Source organism: Corvus hawaiiensis, chromosome 1 (assembly GCF_020740725.1).
Source record: "Corvus hawaiiensis isolate bCorHaw1 chromosome 1, bCorHaw1.pri.cur, whole genome shotgun sequence".
Lineage (NCBI taxonomy): Eukaryota > Metazoa > Chordata > Aves > Passeriformes > Corvidae > Corvus > Corvus hawaiiensis.
In genome coordinates this window covers 8918396-8942632 of record NC_063213.1, presented here as the reverse complement: position 1 = coordinate 8942632, position 24237 = coordinate 8918396, and the positions used below count along the sequence as shown (strand labels likewise).

At 38.5% G+C, this 24237-nt stretch overlaps 1 protein-coding gene across 2 annotated transcripts in view; it reads left to right on the top strand.

Moving 5' to 3' along the window:
- The window catches only part of PTPRN2 (protein tyrosine phosphatase receptor type N2), a 653490-nt gene that overhangs the window by 588554 nt on the left and 40699 nt on the right, over positions 1–24237 (top strand). For both annotated transcript variants that reach the window (XM_048327270.1, XM_048327179.1), the window contains 3 exons: positions 2597–2744; positions 10198–10271; positions 18397–18474. In XM_048327270.1, the coding sequence (XP_048183227.1) occupies positions 2597–2744; positions 10198–10271; positions 18397–18474 (300 nt within the window). The remainder of the gene's footprint in view (positions 1–2596; positions 2745–10197; positions 10272–18396; positions 18475–24237) is intronic.

Below are 24237 nucleotides of genomic sequence, written 5' to 3'. Positions count from 1 at the left end.
ATTATCTGAAAAATGAAGGTGAAAGTAAAAGCTTCTGAGGAGCAGTGAGTTATTTAAAAGTTCATGTGCAGTAAAAGCAGTCAATTTACCTTAACTCTAAACTTAACATTAACTGTGTCAGATTTGATGATTTAAAAAGGAAATTAAATTTATTTTTAAAATACAATCCTTGAAATCTTCAAAGAGGCAAGTTGGAGTCAACAAAAAGCTCCTTACTACATTCAGCCCTGCCTTTGGAATCAAATGTTCATGGCCCTTTCCTATAGCTTTGTGGACGTACCAGTATTTTGGAGAGATTCAGTGTTGGCAGATCTGTATATCTGCATAAAATGTCCCTGAAGTCTGTGGGACATTGGTGATGGGCATGTCAAAATGAATCAGATTATAAAAATGTGGTTTAAAATGGGAAGATGCTACGGGCTGGTCCTTGACTGCCTGATCTCTGCTGCATGCTAAACAGCTACTCTGAAGCCAGCAGTCTTGGCTCTGTGGTATTGGAAGATTTTGCTATTTTTTTGCTTTGCCTCATAAAAATTCTTATGTACCAGCAAGTCTCTGCTCTGGAGGGATTATCTTTTTCTTTTTTTTTTTTTTTTTTTTTTTTTTTTGTTGTTGTTGTTCAGTGTACATATCCAGGCACAGATTTGCTAGGAGAAAAAGAACAGGATTGTAGCCTCCCTCCTTTCCCCAGTAGCAACAGCCTTTTGACAAGGACAAACAAACTATTTGAGGATGGTTTCCTCCTGTTAACTTGCAAGTTAATGCTGGGAACATGTTACCTGACCCACACCCTGACACACAGCGGGGCCACGGCGCTCTCCCAGCTCTGCGTCCGTCAGGTCACAGCTCTGTCCACTGCAGTGATTTTCCTTCGTTGTAGAAAAAAGCAATCACACAGTAGGTGTTTTGATTGTATCTAGGCCAATTCCACTATTTTTTACCTTCTTTAGAAATCTTTCTTCTAATGCAATATCTTTCTATGTCCTTAAAGACATCCCTTCTGGAAGCGTCACTTCTTGAATTGGTTTTTCAGTACCAGGTTTGATTTACAAACCTTGTGTAAGGACACGGGCGCCCAACAAGCCCTGCACCAAACAAAGCTGTGTGTCAGGTGCTCTTTTGTCATCAAAAAACTGTTCAAGCTGCAAGAGGGAGCAGTATCCTGCCCTGCCAGCCAGGTGGGAAGCACAGTGGCACAACAGCTTTGCAGAGCTCCTGTTTGGCAGAGGACAAGCTGCAAGCTTTTTACACCTTCTGTTAAACCTGTTAAGAGGGCATGAGAGCCTTTCTTCTTTAAAGCACATTCAGGAAGAACAATTCAACATCACAGAGATTGTCTACAGGAAAGGTTTTCTAAGCAATTAAAGTGCTTTTTATGCTTTACAGTGAATCCTTTCTGGGAGCTTTTTCTAGACAAGGTTTGCTACAGATTGGGCTGTACTAGTGAAGGTTCCAGCAATAACCGCTGTGATTGATGTTTGGGCCAGAAGCTTCGCTATTGACCCCAGCCCTGAGCCTGTCTCCTAAACAGTCTGTCCCTTTTTAAATGTGTTTAAGAATGTTAATTTCAACCTACCTAGTAAAGGCAGTACGGAGTCTAATTTACAAATATGGACAGGGGTGTAATGTGAGATGGTTCTCTTGCTTGTTGTAGGAGCAGATTGCAGGCTCTGCAAGGTAATGAGGCTGTGTAAGTAGGCTTACAGTACCAGGTGGTCACTTTCTTAATTTTGTGTTAAAGGGAGGGGAAGATTTCTGGGTTCCCCCACCCTTCCTCTTTTCTGCTTTCTTTTCCTTACATACTTGGTTTATTTTCTGATCCATGGGGTGAAGGAAAAGGGTTTTGGTTCACTTTTCTCAAAAAAAAAAGGAACTGAATTCCTGATCCACTTTTGGACTGGATCTCTAGCCTTGGGAGATCTGCAAAAGCTTAAGACCTGCACCAATATACTTTGATGGGCCGTCATTCTTGCCACAGACAGTTTTCTTTGGTGATGCTTTTCCTAGTACTGTTAACTGAATGTAATGTACAATCTTTAACAACATATGTTAATGTTAATTAACAACACCTCCTCAGTTCAAGGCTCGCTCCTTGCCAGTTTGTCTGCAAGATGAGTTTCTGATGACCCAGTCCTTGAGCTGTGACAGTTCAGCCTGGCAATTTTTACATTATTTTCAACATCTTTATCACTGTTATGATGTGCATATGTGAACTTGAACTTTAGTTGTAAAAGCCTTTGTTTTGAGAGGAGTCGTTGTTTTTAGTAATTTTTGTCAATGGAACTTTGTTTCTTTTCCATTGCCTAATGAAAGAAACATTTGGACTTATGTTTTCTAGGTACTGAAGAAGAAATAATTTTCTCCTAAACCTCAGTAACCAGAGGTTTCATGCATTTCTTCTGTTAGGAATTTTATCGTTCTCATTTTTTATAGCACAAATAAGCTTGAAGTTAACTCTCTTAAGTAAATAAATTAACCTTAAAACAGCCTTTTTTCCCCCCAAATCTCAGAATTCCCATGCTTTGAGAAACATCCTTTTAGCTTAGCTTTCAGCCTAGCTAAGTCAATGCTTAATGCAGTATCCTTTTAATTCCAGTCCTACATGGAAGATCACCTGAAAAACAAGAATCGTCTGGAGAAGGAGTGGGAAGCTCTGTGTGCCTACCAGGCTGAGCCCAACGACAGCGCTGTTGCACAGCAGGAGGAGAATGTCCAGAAGAACCGCTCACTGGCTGTAGTACCTTGTATGTACACCTCCCTTTGCATCATGGTGTTTTAAGTTCTTGATACGTTCCCCAATATCCTTTGCACAGTGGTGTGAAAGCTGCAGATGGCAGGCAAACAATGTGGAGTGTTTTTTAGATGTACTAGAAAGCTGTGGCTACAACTGTGGGCTGGGTGTGTGTCCTGTTGTCATATCAGACCCTGTTTATCTCCTTGTAAGTTGCTTATGTGCTACAAAAATGCATAACTGTGCCACATAACACCGGTGCTGCAGCTGTGCTGTCTCACAAAATTCCATATATTCAGTGCTGGAATATAACTTCTGTACAAGAGTGGCATCTGTAGCTATTCAATAGAAGTCTCTTCTTCTGACCAAGACAAGTTGGTCTCTTGTCCATCCAGCAGTAATACCAGCAGTCTATAGACAGAGCTAGATCTGTTTATCAGATACTCAGCGGTACTGAAGGAGCCCCTTTAGGCTTCAGTGGATAAGTCTGCAAACTGGCTTCTCTCTGCAAGGCTTAGGATAAAAAGAGAAAAATAAAAATAGTGATTAAAAAAAGGAACCGATGCTTATATTCCTAGAATCTGCTCTTTCCTGTAAGCAGCCACCTTTTGAGCTTGAAATAAAAGTAACATACTTTTCCTATGCAGACATATATATATCTCATAGATTACATTAGTAATGTATGGACACATATTTCATTAAGCAACCAATGAAACAAAAATGAAACTGAGAATATATGCACAGTCCACAGCAACCAAAATTCTCTCAATCAGTGTGCCCACAATCCAGCTGGATAGCTTGGCAAACATATATAGCTGGTTTAATTTTTAAAGTGCCCTGAAAACCTTAATTTTCCCTAAGAGAGCCTTGGGCAAGTACTTTTCCTCCTTTAGAAATAGGGAAATGACAGGTAACACTTTAAGTAAATGTCATAGACAGATTTAGAGTGAAGATTCTTTGGAAGGACATGATAATTTCACTGAGCCCATCAGTCCTTGCATATTTGCTTCAGCAGGCTTTGTCTCTTTTGTTTATGTAGTGGCTGTTTCTGCAATACTTTGCTGCTCAGGAGTGGATTAGAGCAACTTGGCAGTATTAATTCTCCCAAGTAAATATGGTGCTGGTCAAAAGCCTTTTGGGGCAACAACAGCAGTTTGCTGACTTGTATGTGTTTTGGGATCAGGCCTGTTGAGAAGTTCTAAAGTAGTCACCATGAAAGTTGAAGTAGTGCAAGCTTTCTGTGCCCTTTTGCATCCTGAAAAAAACAGCACTTAACTGACATGATAGGAAGAGAAAATTTTCCATGCAAATATGTATCGATCCAAGTTAATCTTCCTGTGTAAAGTGTTCTATCAATATGGACCTACAGTCAGACCATCTTAAGATATTTCAAGTTCCTGCTCGTAAATGAGGCTGGTTTTTGTTGCTGCCACAGAGAGAGCATAGGAGCTACAGATGTTGCCAGAAATTGGTGCTGGTTATTCGACTTAAGTAGAAACTTCATGATACAATGAAGCTGTAAGTGTCTTCATTATACAATGAGCTATAAGATAGAAACCTTCAGAGTAGACTTTTCTACCTCTGAATCCAGAAGTATCATGGCTCTGACAGTGCTAAAGAGCAGAGATTTTTAGCTTGGGTGTCACAGAATCATTTGGGTTGGGAAAGACCTCTAAGATCATCAATTCAGTCATTAACCCAGCACTGCCAAGCCACCACTAAACCACATCCCTGAGTACCACGTGTACATGTCTTTTAAATACCCTCAGGGATGGTGACAGATTCTCTTTTCATCATACTGTACCATGTGGATGTATCAGCCAGCCTTTGTTGCTCTTCCATTGCTTCTTCCATGGCATGTTTTTATGCCTGTTTTTCCCATACCTGGGTCTAGACTGAATCAATGCTGCCTGTGAAGGAATTTGGACATGGATAGGGTGACTGCAATTTATCTGAAGTTTTAACAAAAAATATTCTAGTACATTTAAAAGGGTAAAATGCTATATTTGCTTTTTTTCTTCAATGTGGAAACTTCTATTACAAATATTAGTGCATTGGGAATTTTCCTTTTTGACTGAATTGCACAAAATTACCTGCCTTCACTTTCTGAAGTTGCTGTGCACTGGTAAACAGCTGTCCTGTTATATATGTTTAAACTACTTGCTACTTTGTTGATGGGTGGAAAGTATGGCATAGAGTTTAAACAATATTAAATTTTGATGAGGCAGTGGTTATTTTAGACTCTAAGATTAGACTGAGATGAGAAAGTCCAGTTTGCCCACATTTTTTTTTTTTAACTGTGTTAGGCATGAAAACTATAGCAAAAAAAGCCATAGATTTGCTTCATAATGTATGAAGAAGCAAACCTGATATGCTTTTGATATTCTACAAAGTTATTATGCTGTATTCAGTGCATTCTCACAGAGTAATGCCTTATTAGTGTTTCCTTACTCCTTTCATATTCATAATCACCTTGACAAGGTAGAACAAGGTTGCCAATTCACGTAGAAGATTTCATCTTAGAAAGGCTTCAAAGAAGCTTTAATATCGTGTTGTATTTGCTTTGCATTTTTCTTTCTGAACCAGTCTTGAAGTAATACAATATTATTTTTACTGATTATATAACTGATATAATTATTATCACAATTTTATCATAGACTACTCTTACACCTAACTTTTCTATTTACAAACAGCTTTTAAAATACTTGATAGCAGAACACCTTGACACTTAACTAATTACAAGTTAAAAAAATACTAACAATTCAAGTTACCTGGACCTAACAAAACTGTATCCTTTTATCCAATCAACATGCAGATTGCTATAATTTAGGGCACATGGTGTTTATATTTAGTGCTATAATTTAGTGATGCCTATTTTATGTATGAATACATGAGCAGCTCAAGAAAAGCTTTCCAAATTTTTATTCTCTTTTTGCATCTCTGAAAAATAAACCCATCTCAACAGAGGCAATACTGTATGTTTTATTTATGTATACCATGAATATATACAGGTATTTTAAACATTTGGCAAACAACTTTTTGCAGTGAACATCTATCAAAAACTGTCCACCATAGCCGTGTCCATGGGTCATGGTATACATTAAAGCAACCTGCTTATCTCTGTGCTTTGGCTTTCCTCTAAAGGAAAGCAAAGCAGTTACAGGCAAAACATGCACCCAGATCTGAGGCTGGCTTGCCTTTAGAGCACAGCCAGGGGTTGTGCACCAAAGATGGGAACACCTGAGCAGAGGGTTGTGTGCATTACCCATATTACGGGTGCATGTACAAATTGTGCTCTGAAATGAATGAACTTGAGCAGTTCAGAGCAAAGAAAAGTTCCACTTTCTGCAGATCATCTGTAGGCAAAATAATGATAATCAGCAGATTATGATTTTTCATAGTCTTCGGATTGCTCCACTTTTCCTCAGTAGTTCTTCACTTTCTTAATTCAGTGGAGTTCTGTGTAGTGCTTTGTATGGGAAAAAAAAAAATAGATCAGTCTAAATCTAGAAGGAAGAGAATTATGATCCAGGCAGAATGTGCCAGGTTGATTGCTGTAAGATTTGCCCTGTTCTGTGAGGCCTGGATTTGGACAACCCAAATTTGCCCATATTCCTTGTTTGCAGCCTTGTTTGTTGGTTCTGTTCCTTCAGAAGTATCTGATTAAAAGGAAACAAAAGACAGAGGAAAGATGTGAGTCTTACTTTGCCAAGCTTTCAATCTCCATCTAACAACAAAAATAATATATTTCCATCAAGTTGCAGTGCCACTGTGAGAGAAGTAGAAGATTGAGATGACATACTACTGTAATATTGGTCACTGTTTAAATAATCCAGATAGTAATGATATTTTATGCTCAACTCAGTCATTTAAACACAGGAATCCAGTGTTTGAGATGCTGTAAGTACTCAAGGTATCTAGGCAGAACTAGCAGGTATAACACAAGCTCTGCGGGATGCTCCTGCCTGCTAGCCCGAGTGTTCTTAGGACACTCAAATATCAGTAGAAACCTACACTGAGGTGTTGAAACCAAGTTTTCTGGGCATGAATGTGTGAAATTGTAGATTAGGATGCCTCAATTTAAGTGTCTCCATGTAGCTGCCTCCATGTGAGCCGGGTGTCAAAGCCCCTGATACAGCCAGTGAGAAGCCAGTCAGTGCAGTGACATGAGGAGAGCTGTGCAATGGCCAAAAGTTGGTATTCGTATTTACAGTGAAATGAATAGCTTTAGGATGCCACTGTGTATCCTATGTGAGCTTCAGATGCTGGTCTAATAGGGTACAAGTCTTTGGGTCTTGTGTCCTCTCTGTTATCTTTGTGCAACGTCTCAGCTACGCTACAGTTTCTCAAACAGTCCATGTTCGTATTTAGCTGGCTAAATCAAGTTCCATTAACTTTACATGAAGATATTTATGTGTAGACACCAAAACTTAGCTTTTTCAGTCTGTAAATTAAGATTTATATACTGCAGACTCTTGTGTGTTAGCTTATATCATGTCCTTTATGCTCTATCCTCTACATTTTATAATTTATATTTTATGTGTATATAAAATACAACACTGTGCTGTGTTTCTCCTGAGCTACAGGTTAATATAAACCTTATTTAGGAAGCCTCCTCTGCCACTTGTATCCATCTGTACATTTTGCTTTTCTTTCAGCTCTGGCTTGGCTGGAGCAATAGCAAATGCAAAGCAGTTCAGCATTCAGCAGCAGCTATTGTAGATACTTAAAATGATGACGAGCTGTAGCTTGGCCAGATTGCAGTAGCTAGTAACAGCATTTGTCTTTTCTCTCACTTCCTTATTACAACCCCTCTCCTCTCCTATTTCTTCATTCATCTTTCTTTCTTGTTTGTTAGATTGATCTTATGTATCTTTCTTTTCTGACATACCTTCCTTACTTTTATTTCCTGCTTCTCACATAATCAATATGCAGTTTGCCAAAAAAAAAAAATGCTGTAGATTCAGCATTTTCCCCATAGTTGCTCATTGTTAACATAACAATCTGGTGTCCATGGTATTCTGTTGGTTTTTTTTTTTCTTTTCTTCTTCCCCTGCCTGTTTCTGAAGAGCTATTATGCTAGTTCCTAGAAGCTTTGAGGTGATAACAGGCATAGACAAGCTCAATCTGTTCATTGTCAATATGAATGTTTGATGCTGCAACTGAAGCACACATGGGTGCAAACTCCTGATGTATGCAGAAAAACACGTACGACCTTTTTTGCACACTTCTTTTTTCTAAGTGCAAATACAAAGGCTCACCACCTTTTCACTACCAAAGCCTTAACATGTCTCACCCCCTGATAAACTCTCCAAGACAGCAAGATAATGACATGGCACACTAAATCAGAGAGTCTGGATAAAACACTATGTTTTAAAAAAAAAGATCCTGAAGTTACTGATCTCACACTTTATTCTTATTGGAGAGTCACCCTGACATCTGTTTGCTAAATACTGATGAATCACTGTCTGCTCTTTCTCCTTTATCCATTTGAAAACATTTCACACATTTCCTTTGGTGATTAGTTCAAACACTTTTGCTGTTCAATGAACAGGGCTTATCCTGAGTGCTTGCTTAGCTTAAGGTGTGTGAGAGACCACATTTACTGCATGTAACCTGTGTACCTTCTGCAAAGCCAGAAGGTTTCAGAGTTGCAATTCTTCAAGCACTCTGTGGCAATGCTCATTGCAAAGCCTCCTATAAAAATATTGGGTAGCCCAAGATCTCAGGTGTCAAAAGTTCGTATTTATGTTTTGGATTTTTTAGTGCACTGTTGTCAAAGTGAGGTGGAAATGAATAATGTTCATGAACATCTTCCCTTTCTTGTCCTCTTCCTCCTCCTATTGTGTTGAAACATTAGCAGGGAAAGTAATTTTATGTGAATAGTAAAGAATATCTCTTCAGTTATTTGATGTGACTTGTTCATCATTAATCTTATTCCAGAGGAAGATTGTTAACACTGTTGGGTGAGATTGAGTGACTATAAACAAGACTCTTGCAAGCATCCCTTTGTCTTGCTCATGTATTGAACTGCCATGGCATTACCATTGAATAAATCAAAGCAGAGCTCAAACTCTCTGTTTCTACCTTCGTGTGTGGTACTTACAATGTTTGATAATTCATTTTTTATTCCTCATTATTAAAATAATGATTGGTACTTAACAGCCAACTTGGAATCCTGGTGTTGGGTGGTGTCACAACCCACTAGACAAGGTACTCTTATTTTGTCTATTTGAAAAATGAGTGGAAAGATCCTTGATCCCCTCAAAACATTAGTATCCGTATTCAGCTGTAGAGGGCCACAGAAGGGACAGCTCCCATCCTCTTTCCACCATATACTGTGCAGGGTAGGTTTCCTGAGAAGTATAAATTGTGCTGGTTATATATCAAGTACAAGTTGTTTGAGATTCGTATGTGGACTTAAGACATCTCTCACATAAATTATCTGAGTGTGATCTGGGCTTTCTTTCTTTAGTCAGTGGAAAGAAAATGCATTTCTTGAGCACAATTTGGCCTTTTTGCGACAGCTAAATCAGGATTAAATGATTCATCACATCGAAACATTTCTCATAATAGAAATTGAGTCTGGATGACTGGAAGAGATGCAGACATCTGCATTGTCACTGCCTTAGTATAGACTAATAAAACCCATCCATTGTATGTGTTCTGATGTAGAAATAATTATTTTTAAAAAGGCTAGAGTTTTGGGGTGTACCAATAAATATAATTGAGCTAGCACCAGTAAAATTACAAGTTAAAAAGTGATAAAATAATCTTGATGATGGGCAAACAAAGTAAGTATGTCTCCTATGTCCAGAACTGCTGTTTTCTTTACTGGTGTCTGAACTAGCTACAGTAACAGCAGTGTAAGATGTCTATGTGTGCTCCAGTTGTACTTTAAGTGAAATTGTTGGCATTTTTTCTCTCCCATGATCATCTCCAAGTCATATTGTCTCCCCATGTCACTAGTGGAACACCACACAGCACTGGTCTTTGACGAGGACAGATTAACTTAGTGTCCAGCTCTCAGCTATATTTCCATGTTCCTGTTGTTCATTTTATAGAGAAGTCAGGTGGACAAAGTCCCATCAGCTTCCCTCTTCATGACCCTGCAAGCACAAGAATATTTGCTGTATTACTGGGGGGTTTTAGTGATTTGACTAGTTTAAATCTTAAACTCCTTAAACAGAAGAGGTTCTCCTTTTTCCTTGAGAGGTTGCAGCACATCACAGTGCATCTCATGAAGACAGAATTTCTGACACTGAGCCTCTGGAGTATCCCATTGCTTCATTCCTGGGTCAGGCTATGATTCTGTGTCTGTATCCACCCTATGGCTAGGTTGGGAGTCAGAAGGACATATCCTTTCTGATATTTACCTGTCTTGAAAAGCACATTAATTTAATAATAACTTAAAATGGGTAGAATACTGGTATAGAAACTTTCTTCTCTTATTTTCTCCTTTGCAGATGACCATTCCAGGATATGTCTGAAAGGTGAAAGTAGCCACGACAATTCAGATTACATCAATGCCAGTCCAATTGTAAGTACGGTAACCTATGAGAAGTATTCCAGATAGTTGATCCTTGTCATTCCTTATTGTCAAAATAGGCTCACTGTGGGCACCTCACTGCTAATCTCAGGTTGTGAGCACCTCACAACACCGGTGTTTCAGCCTGTCCTTTCAAATTGAAGAGAAATATATGTGCATGTAATACCGTTGAAGTTTATGTACTAAGAAACAGTCACTAGATAACCCTCATTCTACCTTGTAATACTGTCAGTTTTTCTGTACTTGATATTAGATATTAATTTAGAGATCATAAAATTCAATGCTTTACTTTAGTGGAGCTTTTCATTCTCTGAGGGGTAAAAATAGTTTGTTCTTTTTTGCATTGTCCTGCTAGCTACAGTAGGAGGAATGGTATCTGTAGGCATGGAGAGCTGAGCTCCACAGACTTCTGAGCTTCTTCTGCATTAGGAAGTGACATTTCCCATTGCCTTTCTTCCTCTGTTGACCTAGTGATGCACAGTCTGGTGGTGCTGTAGCTCTCCTGGTTCTTTTCTGAGCTTGCTGTTTTGGAAGCAACAACAGGTTCCCCTAGCCCCTGTGAATTCATTCCAACTGCAAAGTAGGTTAGTCCAATTTTTGTGTCCAGGTACTCCAGCTGCCATTTCCCATGACTATGTGAGCTGAATGTGAATCCTTTCTTCTCCATGAAAGGTGATAGGGAGAAAAGGTCTCTGTAGACACCAAATAGGTATGGTAATGCCTGAAGCATTGCCCTGTCCTAGCATCTCAATGGAAGTGTCAGGATATCCACGTGAAGGGGGGAAAAAAACACTGTGTCCTTGACCTCCGTGGGACTGCTGGTATTGCAGTCACTTTTTCTCATGGTTTTTATTCACATTAATTAGGCACTAAAAAGTTATTATAGGGCAACTGTGAGAAAGAACTTAGGATGGAGAATTAGATCTCACTGCAGTGGGCTGTATAGGCCATTACTGGCTCATTTTTCTGGGGAGTATCACTCCCCCAGTTAAATGACTTTGTGTGGGCAAGGCAGCTGACAATTTGCAACAGCATGAAATTACAGGCTGCTTCCTTCCAATGTTGTTGACAATACTTCTTTTTCTTAAAAAAACCCCACAGCTACATAGAAACTGTTCCCTGATCTTTGTTTCAGCAGAGTTCAAAAGCTTCATTTCCTTCAACACATAAAAGCACTTTATTCAAGGAGTTAAAAAACACACAGAAGCCAAAAAACACCTTTGGGATATTTTTGTCTTTGGCTTAGGGTAGAGGGGAAACCAAAGCACCTGCATGTTAAGGCATTGCCAGTTTCCATTTCAGAGGACAAGGGTAGATAGGCACAGATTAGAGTTTTTAGACTGCTTTTAGGTATGTCTCTGACTAGACCAAGCTCTATCTGGCACCGGGATCAGGGGATCACAGTAAGTTGGTGTTCCAAGGAATATGTAGCCTGCTTGTAAAATCATACCCAGGGGTCCAGCTCCAGGGCTTCAGTGCTCTGTTTTTGTCTTCAGGACCCATCTGGTGAGTTATGTTTGGTCAAGCCTTCATCTGATAGTAGAAACTGAGAGTTTTTGTGGGAAGGACAGGAGTGGGAAGTGATAACTGGAAGTGAGATATTGTATTCTTGTGAGAGCTTGGTTGTAATTCACATGGCAACGACATGGTATCAAAGTGGAACTACAGCATCTGTAGACAGTGCTAAGCCAGGTTCAGTGTTGACAGCAGTACAAATGCTGGGTTTTTACTGAAAAACTGGGCTTCTGCAACCTGCCCAAAAGTCTGTGTAGATGCAGCTTAACTAGTTTTAGTACACAAATTTGGCTGGAGAAAGCATAAAATCTTGCATGTGTGTATATATCTGTTGCAATTGTAGTTCTGGATTATAGTGTAACTGTTTCTTTAATTACACGGAAGAGAAAAGTATTAGATTAAGTAGTGTTGGAAGTGAAGAAACAGGACTAAGCTATCCCATTGACAGAACTGGGAAGAGGTTTGCTTTATCAGGATGCCCACAGCTAATGTAAGCAGAGGGTCTCTGCTTCCTCAGCTTTAACTCTTTTTTTTTTACAAAGGGTTGCAATCTTCCCTTTCCATCTAGCTCTTAATAAGGGTCCTTCTGCAGGGTTAGAAGGTATTTATCTTTGTAGTTTTCCCAGACTCAAGGGTTTTGTTCAATACAAGTCACACTGATGAAGCAAAAATTCTTATGGTTGTCTTTATATCTCTTACAGAAATACTTCTATGCCCAGAAATAAGTGGGTTCACAAGTGTTGCATTAGATTGGGACAAGTGCCCAGTAAATTTCATAGCCAAGAAAAACTGCCTAGAAAAGTCTTCAAGTTCCTCTTCTTCATGGTAGGAGAGAGACCCTACAGTGAGGAGAGAAGTGCCACAGCTGACATTTGTGTAGACCTGCTATTCCAAGGAAAGAGATGCTCTATTTAGTTACATGAGTTTGTTCCACTAAGCCAGTAATCATTTTGATATTTTGAAAGCAATAGATCAAAGTGTTCCCTGAAAGTGATGCAGTGGGAGGTTGATAGGAGGAAATCCCTGCTTTGCAAGCCCATGGTCTGGAAAGATTCCCTGCAAACTGTTGAAATTCAAACCAAATTAAATATCCTCAGATTAGCGTAAACATATTAGTTAATCTGGTGTAGTTTTTGTGTAATGAGGTAGAATATAGGAGTGGCAGAGATATCCAGTCTCTGTTCTCCCCACTTCAAATGCCTACTGCAATATTGTATTGGGCATTTGATTCTGCAATATTTACTGTGGTTATACAGAGTTGGACATATGTGCTATTTCTACTGCTTTTTACCCGAGATCTTTTCGGGTAGCAGGCACACATTTAGTCAGTGTCTTTGTAAGCACACAGTAGATGTGGAATATCAGTACAACTGATATTCACTCACTCTTGCAAAAATCCTACCGTTTCTTTCCTTCAGACTGTTTCAACTTAAATAACCTCAGTAATTATCCTGTCAATACAGTGATGCTCCTGGTGCATTTTCTCCTTGCAGTGCCTGGGTGAGGAGTGAGCACTGTTGTGAGATGAGCATTGATAGCACAGGATCAGTATGGGATGAACTGACTGGAAGAAGCTTTTTCCTCCCTGTGTGTGGGAGCTGTCTGGTGCAGGAAGAGTATAAAATGAAGTAATTATATTTGAGCTTCGGAGAGGGAGGCTGCCAGTCCTGTACATGTCGCTGGGTATCTCCAGCTTCTGGGTCAGTGGTCCAGTCTCCAGCTGGGGCTCACTCAACCTTCACTGAAGCCTAAATGAGTGCAGCAGCACACCATAAAAAAATCCCCGTGCTAGACAATGAGCTGGCCACCTGCCCACATGTTTCTTCCTTTTAAATAATGCTTCTCCCCCTCAACACCTCAATACTTCACAATATGATGTGAAAACTGGGGTTACATTGATGGCTTCACTGCAACTGGGAATGGGTGAAGAGAATCAGGAAAGATTTAGTCCAAGTTCTTCCCATTTGTCTTTAATTTTGCTGTAGCATGAGGCCAGGCTAAATGAGTCCTTAGGATAAATTTGCACGGTAAAAGTGAGGTAGAAATCTGTTCCCCTCCTCTCTGAAATAACATAAAGTACTATGATAATAACTCTGGTATCGGCAGCTGAATGAAAGGCTTGCAATTACAGCACAAGGAGACTCTGACTGTGCAGAATAAAACTGTGATAATTACTTCTGTCATATTTGTACTTAGTCCTCATTAAATTTCAGGAAAATCATCCAGTAGTAAATAATGTGCAATCTTTGCTTTTAAATCAGAGGTCATGAAAGTAAATGGGAAATTCTGTTTTTCCTCATAGGGTGTCTGAGAGAGAAAAAATCCCATCAACTACATTTTAAAACTCAGTTTGCTTATTATTGAAGACACCAGACTGAGGAATGTCATTAGCATGACAGTTTGTTCAAATACAGCATACAAATTTCATCACCAAGAATAGACTCTGAAATTCATAATGGCATAGGCAACCAGATTTGCTTCTTTCATTCCATTAGGGGCTTGAAAGGAAAGATTTAAAAAATTGTTTTAAATTTTAATTCAAACATGAAGATGAGTACTAGTCTACCTTTTTAATTTTAATGCTTAGATGAATGTGATTACAAAGTTCATCTGCATTTGCTGGATATGCTTTCTTTTGCAAAAACAAATACACTTTTTCTTCTTTTAGAGACTGTCTATACTTTGTGTAATAAATACATACATGGAAGTAGATTTTGTTGGTGTTGTAGACACATTAAGTCTGGAAACCACACAGAAGCTTGCATCCATACAACTTTTTCAAGGCATTAATCAGATTTCAACTTCCTTTCTGTCACATTTGTTCTACACTGGATTTCATTCTGATCTCATCATTCAGGAATATTTCAGATGGACTCAGAGGATTTAGATGAAGGTAAATATGGTGTGACTGAGACCACATCTCACCCAGCATCTTTCTAAGTGGAAAGTAAAGATCTGACAAGCTGAGAGGGAAGGTAAAAGGAAAGAATGAATCACTGTTATCCTTTACATGATATTTCAAAATGGTCATTGATGCCTATTGACACTTTTACTTCAGTTTGCAGTTTTACAAGACTGCTTAACAAGAATCTACATGTACCACTGTCAAGGATTTGCTCCCACAACGTATTGATTTTTCTGTATTTTGTCAGCATTATCAGTGAAATCGTGCAGCAGCACAATCTCTATCTAAAAACTCAACAAAATTCAGCATTCTTCAGGGAATCCTTGCAAAGTCTTAGAATAAGGCAGCTGGATAATAGAACTCTTGAAGGAAAAACCAACAGTGTAGCTTTTATTCTGTAGTAAAGCAAAGGTGGAATCCTTGTCTGATATTAACAAGATGCAACCAGTTATGATAATGTTCTTCATATATTTTCCTACTCTAAGGTACTGTAAGTCAACATATCCTACAAAGCCCTGTAGGAAAACACAAGTTGTGCCATTAAAGTTTTTTCTACTTTTTCTTTTCCAACAAGAAATCTCAGTGCTCGTCCTTTATCTTTTCATTTGCTTTTGATACTGGTAGTGACAGAAATCAGCACAATCAATTGCAGGGCCAGTTATAGTAATCCTTGATCCCTAATATAAAATCATGGAAAAATAGATTGAAACATTATCACCAGACTTGCCTTTGCTGTACTGCAGCAGAAAATGAGAATTCTACCACAGTAGAACAGTTGTAATAATTGCAGCTTTTTCTTTCCAACAATGGCTATTCGATTCCATTCTGATGTAAGCCTTGTGAACTTGGTGCTTTGATGGGGAAATAGAGGGAAAAATCCTGTTCTTTTTGAACAATTACTATTAGGGTGATTTCTGAAGGTTGTTCTGTTGTAAAATGTTAGCAAACAATCAATTTTTGTTTTAATACTTGATTGTATGGGGTCTGGAGTTCTCCATTCTTCTCTGGAGAACACATTTTCTATTTTATTTTCATGAAGTGAGGAATCTGAAATCCTTGAAAGACGATAATGACTACTGACATTAAAAAAAAGGCCTTTTACTTGATCCTTGATTAGTTAGTTTAAAGCCCATTACTGACTTTATTTTTTTATTCAAACTTCTGTTAACTTTGATAGATTAAGATGCCCTTGGTGTTCTTGATGACCTTGAGAGAATAAAAAAAAATATAGCAAAAACATTCAAGAACTGTCCCTTGCCACCACCTACTCACATTAAATTGAATGTGGCCAGACTAGGGATTTTTCACACTTTTCTTGAAATACGTAGTCTTTTAAACAGTGCGTGTAATACAAAATTGATGAAACCAGGAATTTCATTTAATTAGTTTAAACTTTGCTCTTATTTTTGTTCAGTTAAAGATCATTTAATAGTGTGATAGCATTTTCTGCCATTTTCTATTTGCTCCGAGCAAGAAGAGTTTCTGCTCATAATTGTTTTTTGTTCAACACAATGTGCTTGGAATGTAATAATTGTAATTGTCTTTTGAATTATTGTTAATCTGCTGATATACTTCACTAGTCTGTGCTTATTGTAATGTTTGCCACGTTCCAACAGCACCTTTGTGACAGAGGTTGATTAATGCTGAAATGCCAAGATTGGCCTATTCCTGATTTATCAGCTGAATGTTGAGAAGTATTTCCTCCATGACAGCACTATTTGCATCATCTTTGATTTCTTCTGCCTTTGTTTTCTGGCACATCTACATTAAAAAAAAAAGTTAATTTTAGAAGATTTTGAAATAAATTACTATTTTTCTAAAGTTTGATATATTTATTGTTGGTTACATCTCCAAGCCAAGCTCTTGCCTCTTGGAGAAGTGACATCATTTTCAAGTGGATGCAGCCCACAACAATTTCCACTGGGAGTAGCACATCCTCCTTGTTGTAGATCAGTTTTTCTAAGGTTTCACTGCAAGTTTAAATCCTGTAGATCTTTGGGATTCAAAACAAAACAACAACAAATCATTTCAAGTGTAATACAGAATACAAAGTCCCCCATTTTTAAGCTTGACTTTGCTTGATCACATTTGCTGTTGTTTTCAGCTGTGTTTAGTTCAGTGTCTCAATTCTTACAAAACAAAAACAAACCCAAAAGCAAACAAAAAAAGTTGCCCCTTCTGAAATGTTTCCTAAGGGTTTTTTTGTTCATACTGATTTCTGAATAAAGCTACTTTTCCCTGATCTCAAAATACCTACAGCAGTAAATGTTCTGCTATCAGAATTGCTTTTGTCAAAAGGCAAAGAAAGCAAGGTTGAAATTCGTTGTGAGCAATTGCTTGTTGGGAAGATTTATTTGCTGATAAGAGAAGCATCCCAATGAAACTTGGAATAAAATGATGGTATTATAGACATCCTGGTCAAGGTTTTTTCTAACAATGGGTGGTGAATCAGAAGCAAGCTTTTAGTCTAAATGGATTCAGTGACTTTTTACCTATGTTGTTTTGTCATGGAGAATTTTAATATTAAGTCCAGCTTAATTATACATCAGAAAATTAGAAACATAAAAGTGATCTCTTCCTTTTTGCAACATTCATCATATTGTTGTCCTGTTAGAATAACTTACATCTGTTCTTTTATGGTTCTTCCCTCTTTTATGTTGCACATAATTATGAGGTGCCTTCTTTTACGCTGACATGTACCATCACTGAAAATTTTGATAGGCTATGAATAAATTCAGGAGATGCCTGTTAATGCAAATGTGACTCACATTCATTCTTATTCAGATCCTTACTTATAGAACAGAACTGTGTATTGAGACAAATTCTGCCTTCAGCTACATGGGTATAAGTTAACTCTCACCGACTTCAGTGTCACTGAGTCACACCCACACATCTCAGAGCTGAAATGGGTCTCTTTTCTTTATGTTCAAAGTTTTGTCTTGCCCAGTTCAGGGTTAGAATGAGTTTGTTTGTTTTTTAATCCTATCAGCAGATCTTCTTTTTCAGCAGGATGGGTCCTAAGATTTAGAACCAAGAAAACCACCCATCAGTTCGAAAACATTCATTGTAACACACTAATCCTATTTACTCCTGGTGGCTTTGTTTCTTAGATTCTTTATTTCTTCTGCTCAGTGAATTTTCTGCTCCTTGAATTAAACGTAATAATTAAGGTCTTTAAGCAGAACTTCCTCCATTGAGGCCAAATCCATGCATTTAGATAAATCAGCTAACCAGAAAAAGCCAGAAACTGAATTTGTTCTCCATTTTTGCCGTTTTTTAGTTATATGTGCCCTTGACTGGCATGGTGGAAATGGAGAACATATTTAGCTGTGTGGAGCATTCTTAACATTCAGTGTAGAAAAATGTTTCAAATGGCTCCTGGGTTGCTATGAAACCACGAGTACTGATCTCAAATAAATGCCTTTGTCAGCCACCATAAATGATCTTACTCTGCATGTTGAGGACATGGGACTCTGCTCATCATGTGTGCTGATATTCATCTGATGTCATCAGTCTTTTGGGGGAAGACTTCTCCTCTGAGCATACAAACAGAAATAAAATACTTTGCTTGCCAGTAGAGGATGGAGGGACACGATAGTCTTTTAGGAATCCCTTGTTCTGCCCTCACATACTTTCTAACATTGCAAGGGATTTCCTTTAAATAAATCCAGTCTCTGTTCTTCCTCCTTATTCCAGATGGACCATGACCCCCGAAACCCTGCATATATTGCCACCCAGGGCCCTCTCCCTGCTACTGTTGCTGACTTCTGGCAGGTAAGTTAAACATCTCTTTGAAAACTGAATTTATGTCACAAGTTTTCCTGTGCTTCTTGGAATGTAATTTGTATAAAAATATGTTGTGCTTGAGTCATTATAGGTGGAATAACCTCAATTCAAACATCTTTTTAAAATCTAGTACATGGATATTCAAGCCATTTATATATAAGACAAGCCCTGCTAAGGAATAGTTGATCTGAAAACTAGACTGAAAACCTCAGGCCAAAGTATTCATATTTTAGTGCCAGGTCTCTGTAATTAAATTACTGCCAAGGATTCAGTGATTTTCAGAGGGCCTGACCTTCTGAAGAGTGTAGCCACAATTCATTGTCACTCTCCAGATCAGAAAGGACCGAACATTGAGTGCCATGAATTTTCCCATTGAAACCTATTCCTCACATGTCGCAGTTCCCCAGTATGCTTAAATCCTTACCTTTTCCCTACCATAGGCAGTCAGGACCCAGCTTCATGAATTTAAGTAGGGGCAGAATTTTTTGCAGTATTGGGGCTAAATGGAGTAGTTATTGATGCACAATTCGGAGTTTACGTGGCATACAGGTGTTTTAGTGCTGGTGCAGCTCTCAGATTTGGACCTACACATGTTGCCAGGGTAGATGTGTCTGATGGTGTGATGGATATATGTGTTAGATACTCCTTTGGAAGTACAGAAGTGTGTCTGAAAGTTTACAGAAGCTGTCTGGGGAGGAGGCCAGCTGGGGCTTATTATCAACATGAACATATGTTTTTATTTTTTGTTTTGCATTATGAATTTAGAAGTTTTTGTTCTGAAGATAGAAAACGTCTCTGTGACAATTTCAGAAGTGTCATTGTATTTTAAGAGCTTGCATCAGTTGAAATAATCTCTTCATCTGCATCACCTGACCTATCATTAGAAAGCATTAAGTGATCCCTATGTCACGATTTCCTACTTTTTCTGATGAGAAATCAGGACATTTTTGAAAAAATCATTGAATTTTGGGTGTGTGGATATTGAACTGCTCAGTCCAAGATATTTTGGGACTGGTTTCTAGAAGGGCAGAGCAAATGCTTTCTGCTTGAAGTCAAGTGAGCTTTTGGTCTGGATTAAATTTGCAAGTAACTTGTGATTTTTGTCTTCCCTATTTGGTAGTTAGCTAGAATTGAGAAGACTGATCTTTTTTGCTTGGCACGTGGATTCTTTATAAGAGGCATGATGCTTGAGGATGTATTTGTTAAGTTACACAAGTTACACATGGAAAGTAAAATAGTTTATTAGCTATTCTTTAATGACATTTTATGATTCCTAGGGCCTAGGTTTTTAATTGTTTATTTTTGCATATTAGTATATCTACATTTTGTGTACTTTGACCTGTAAATGCCCCTTTACATGTTGAAAAATATATGTTCTCATTTTTAAATGAGGCATTTAAAAAGCCCACTTTGTATAAGCATTGCAGAAATCAGAATTAATCATACAAGCATAGTATGAAGGATATCTTTTGTTCTTCCCCCCCACCAGTTTGAACAGTTAGGCAACCTGCCTGCATGGTCACAAAGACTACAACTGAAATGTTGTTTCTTTGTTCTGTGATCCAATCTTCTCCATTCCAACCTCATACTCAAAAGATCTCTTTCTCTGCTTCCTTTCCTCATGCTATTTTGTGTGCTATTTTGCTATTTTCTGCTCTTTTTGCTGGTTCTCTTCCCAGTAATCCATCAGTGAAAGTTCACTCCAGCTCCCCAACAGATTTGCCATAAACATCTCCTCAGAAACCATTTGGTAGCCATGGTTCAGCTTCAGTTCGGGGGTGGCTGTGTCCATTTTTGATGTGATGCTCTTTTACTATTTCTTCTGTTAGGTTCCATAGAAAAGGTGTTTCCTGACATTTATTTTGATGATGTCTGTCACTTCAACATAACAATCTGCCTATGCCAGATTGGTCCAATACCCACTTATCTTAAACTTCCTACAGATCACATTTCAATGTGCCAGTTCCTGTCCCAAGCCTTTTACACAGCCCAGGGTATCAACCAGATGTAATAAACAGGCCCAGAGAGATGAGCTCCTCACCGAACACTGCATCCACAACCACTGACATGAAGGAGATCCAGTGTACAAGTCAAAAGCCATGGCTTGAAGATATTGCAGTTTATGTCCAGTTGCAGGAGAAAAGTTCAGTTCTATTTTTCAACTAATAGTGCCTATTTTAATGTAAAGAATAGGAAACCTGAATTTGCTATGGAAAAGAGTCTTCACTCCTGTCAGGGCACAATCCATTGATATTTACTTGGATACAGTTTTCTATAGTTTATGGTGCTTCCATGATGCTGCCACCAGGGATTGTTTAAAGATTCAGTTATTCATTCCTGATACATCTTCTCAGTGGTTCTCCTCCCTCTCCCTCCTCCACTTAATGCCAGCTGTTGCAGAGTTGTGTTGCTGTTTTCCCTTTTTCATGCTCAGTGAAGCGGTTTTCTAGCTGATAGTGAGAAGAGTGACTTGACTCCAGAAAGATCTGGGACTATTCTGCTGTTCCTTGTCTAAATGCACAATGTCATGCTTTAGCAAGTCCAACAGAAACCCTTGGAGCTTGGCATCACATTCCATGGCAATATTTACTGGATGTATTTCTTCTTATTTTTGCAGAGATTTAGCTGCTAAAATTCCCGAGAGCCAAGGTACACAGTGGACATCAGCCACTTCATCGTGTCTTGGCTGAAAGGCTGCCCCAGCAAGAACCTGTTGTTATTGCTTCCCCTCCTGTAGACATTTCAAGCTGACTTTTAGAAAATTCTTGTCTACAGAGCATTTGTTTTACTTGAAAGTGTAAGGCAACTTTCTTGGCATTTACAACACAGCTGATACCCACAATGAAATCCAAACTGTTTCTGATCTGTCCTGACTGTCTACACTTCATGCTCACATTCCAGATATAGTTTCTAAACCTGCTTTCTCTTAACTTTCATTATATTCTCCCACCAATCAGTGACTACATCTACAGTAGCAAGCAGTCTGGCCCACTATGAATGGATTTGTGGAATGTCACAATACTTTGTAGGTTTTACCAAACAGATAATTTAGTTTTAGGTAATCTTTTTTTTTTCTAGTTTTACTGGCAGGCCCCTCTAAAACCTGTTATGTTGATCCCGTGCCCAGTATTTTAGTGCAAGTACTGTTAGACACTCAGCGATCAAATTCCCATTTACTGTATTCGAGTTGCCCACATCCAAACCAAGATCATAGTTAGCTCAGTGCCTTTGCTTTCTAGGCAGAGCTTTTTCATACAACATTGATGATGCTTGGTCCAGGCACACATAGTTTAGCATTCTTAGTTCAGGTGAGCAGGTCCAAGCATAGTACCACTATGGAACTGAAGAGGCACCAGTTCCATTGATCTCACTAGAGACCACTTCTTGGAAGATTAGGCCTTTTGGGTAGGATGGAGAGGAGCAGGTATCATTCTCCAGTACCACCTAACTTGAGCCACTAGAGTTGGCCATTAGTCTCAGAATTTTCTGTACAACTTCCTGTTCATTTGGTTTCCATGTTGACCTGAGAGACCAGCTTGATGGAAGTTTGTCTTTTGTCTTTCGAAGGCACAATGTTTGGGTTGGAGATGGTCCAAATGCCTGGATATTGGTCATTTGCAAATGGTGTTGAAATTTGTATATGTGGTAAGAAAAATAATAATAAAAAAGGCAATAGTCTCACACTGGCTTTTCAAATGGCAAAAGATCTCCATGGTTATCTGTGTCCCTCCAGTTTACTTCTCCAGCTCCTTAGATTCTTGGCATAGCTTCTCTAAGCCAGCAAGTGTCAAGTTAGTTCCAACTTTCCTGGCTTACCTATTTCTTTGAAAACTTTCTAGCCTGCAGGAGTTGTGATGTCAGTCATCTCATTGATCTGTTTTTCCACAGGGCTTCCTAATCTATCTGGATGCTCTGTGTTGGCAGCTCAAGCAGAGATTTCATCTCTGCCTGCTTGTCATCTCTTGGACAACTCTGGAAATTTTCCAGCCACTACTTTAATTAATTTTGAAAAGCCTCCAGCTGATTTAAGTCTTCTTTTAATTTTATCTTGTCTTGTTTTCATCTCTTTTTACCAATTACTATTTCTGAGAAATACATCCTTCATTGATTCTATTTTTGATCAGTGGGAATTCCACCTCAAGATTCCCTTTCTCAAAAACTGGATGACTGTCCTCACATGGTATTAATCCCTTTTTACTTGAGTGCTTAAACAGTTTGTCAGGTCTCTGTGTTGTTTTCTTCTCAGCTGGAAAGAAAATTCATCCTTGGGACAGGGTTTTGCTTTGATAGAGTTCCATTTTATTTACAAAGAAAGAACAGAGTTTTATTTCCTTGAACAAAGACAGAATCAAATAACAGTCAATAACTTCTTTTTTCCAGACCTCATTCACCCAGTGTTTTACCCCCAACCTCTCTTTCAGCTTTTCTTCTACCAGGATCACAATGCTAGTTTGTTGAGCTGTGCTCGTGGTTTCTTTATTCCTTTTACACATTTATGCTGCTTATCGGAATTAATCATCTTGCCTTGATTAATGCTCTCTCTCTGCATTAAGCATATCAGTTTCTAGAGAAACTCATGGGTCCATATGCTTCATGTTTCTCTTGTTTTTGATGATAACTTCTGTAATTTCGGTTATCAGGCTTCATAAAAGAGTTTGCTTGTTTCTTACATTTATCTTGAATGAAAGGTGATGATTTTGTCCAGCAGCTTCAGTGAGATTTCACTCAGCTCTTTCACATAGCGCTATTAAAATTCAACATCTCTTTGAACATAATTCAAAAGAAAGAGGATGTAGAACATTTCTGATCTATAACAAGTTTTCACAGCAGGAGTTCCATGTTGTGAATAATTCTGGAGGCATAAAATTTTATTATTTTCAGTATGCACTGGGTTATAATTCCATGAAATATTTGACATGAAGTACATGTCTTAACTTGCAAAGTATTCTAAGAAGCAAGGGATGATAATATGCAAGAAGCTGTTTCTAAGAGTTAGGATACTTAGAACCAACTGTCCTTGCACTGAAAAATTGTTCTTAATTATGCTGGTTTTATAAATTGCATGTCTGCTAAGGTTCGTCATCCCCAAATGGAGATTTCTGTAGGAAGCCTTAATTTCTCTCTCTGGAAAATACCCCATATCATGTCTTTCTTTCATAAATCTACCCACGTTTGTCCTTCTTTTCCCTCCTTCTTTTTGGAGGGAAGTGCATTTTCGCATTTTTTTATTTTACCACATTAAGTGAAATAGGGGGAGGGAACAAGCACTTCCTGCCATGCTTTAGTTGCCTTAGAAAATGAACTCATATGTGGTATATATATTTTTATAAGCATTTGTTGTGTTCCTGTGACGTCCTCCCTCCATGACAAACATAATTAATCATTATCTGAACATTACAGAAGTTCTACAGAAGGAGTAGAGAAATATGATTTTCCTCATTTTGCAAATGCTGAGTAAAGTACAGAGCACCTATAACAGTAAGTCATGAGAGTAAATTAAATGTAGTCTATACTTGTAGTTTAGACCAGAAAATTCCATGGGTTTTGACTAGATAGATCTGTATCTCAGGCTAAATAGATCCCCCAATGCCTGAGTCCCTGAAGGGCTCCAGTTTGGCAAGGATGACTGAGCAGACACCACTCATGAACAGCACCGAGTCAGACACAGGAGCAGGAAGGCAGACTTCAAGTGCTGCCCCTTTGTGGTTAGGATGCTCCTCTAGGAATCAAGGAAAACCTTCATCATCCTAC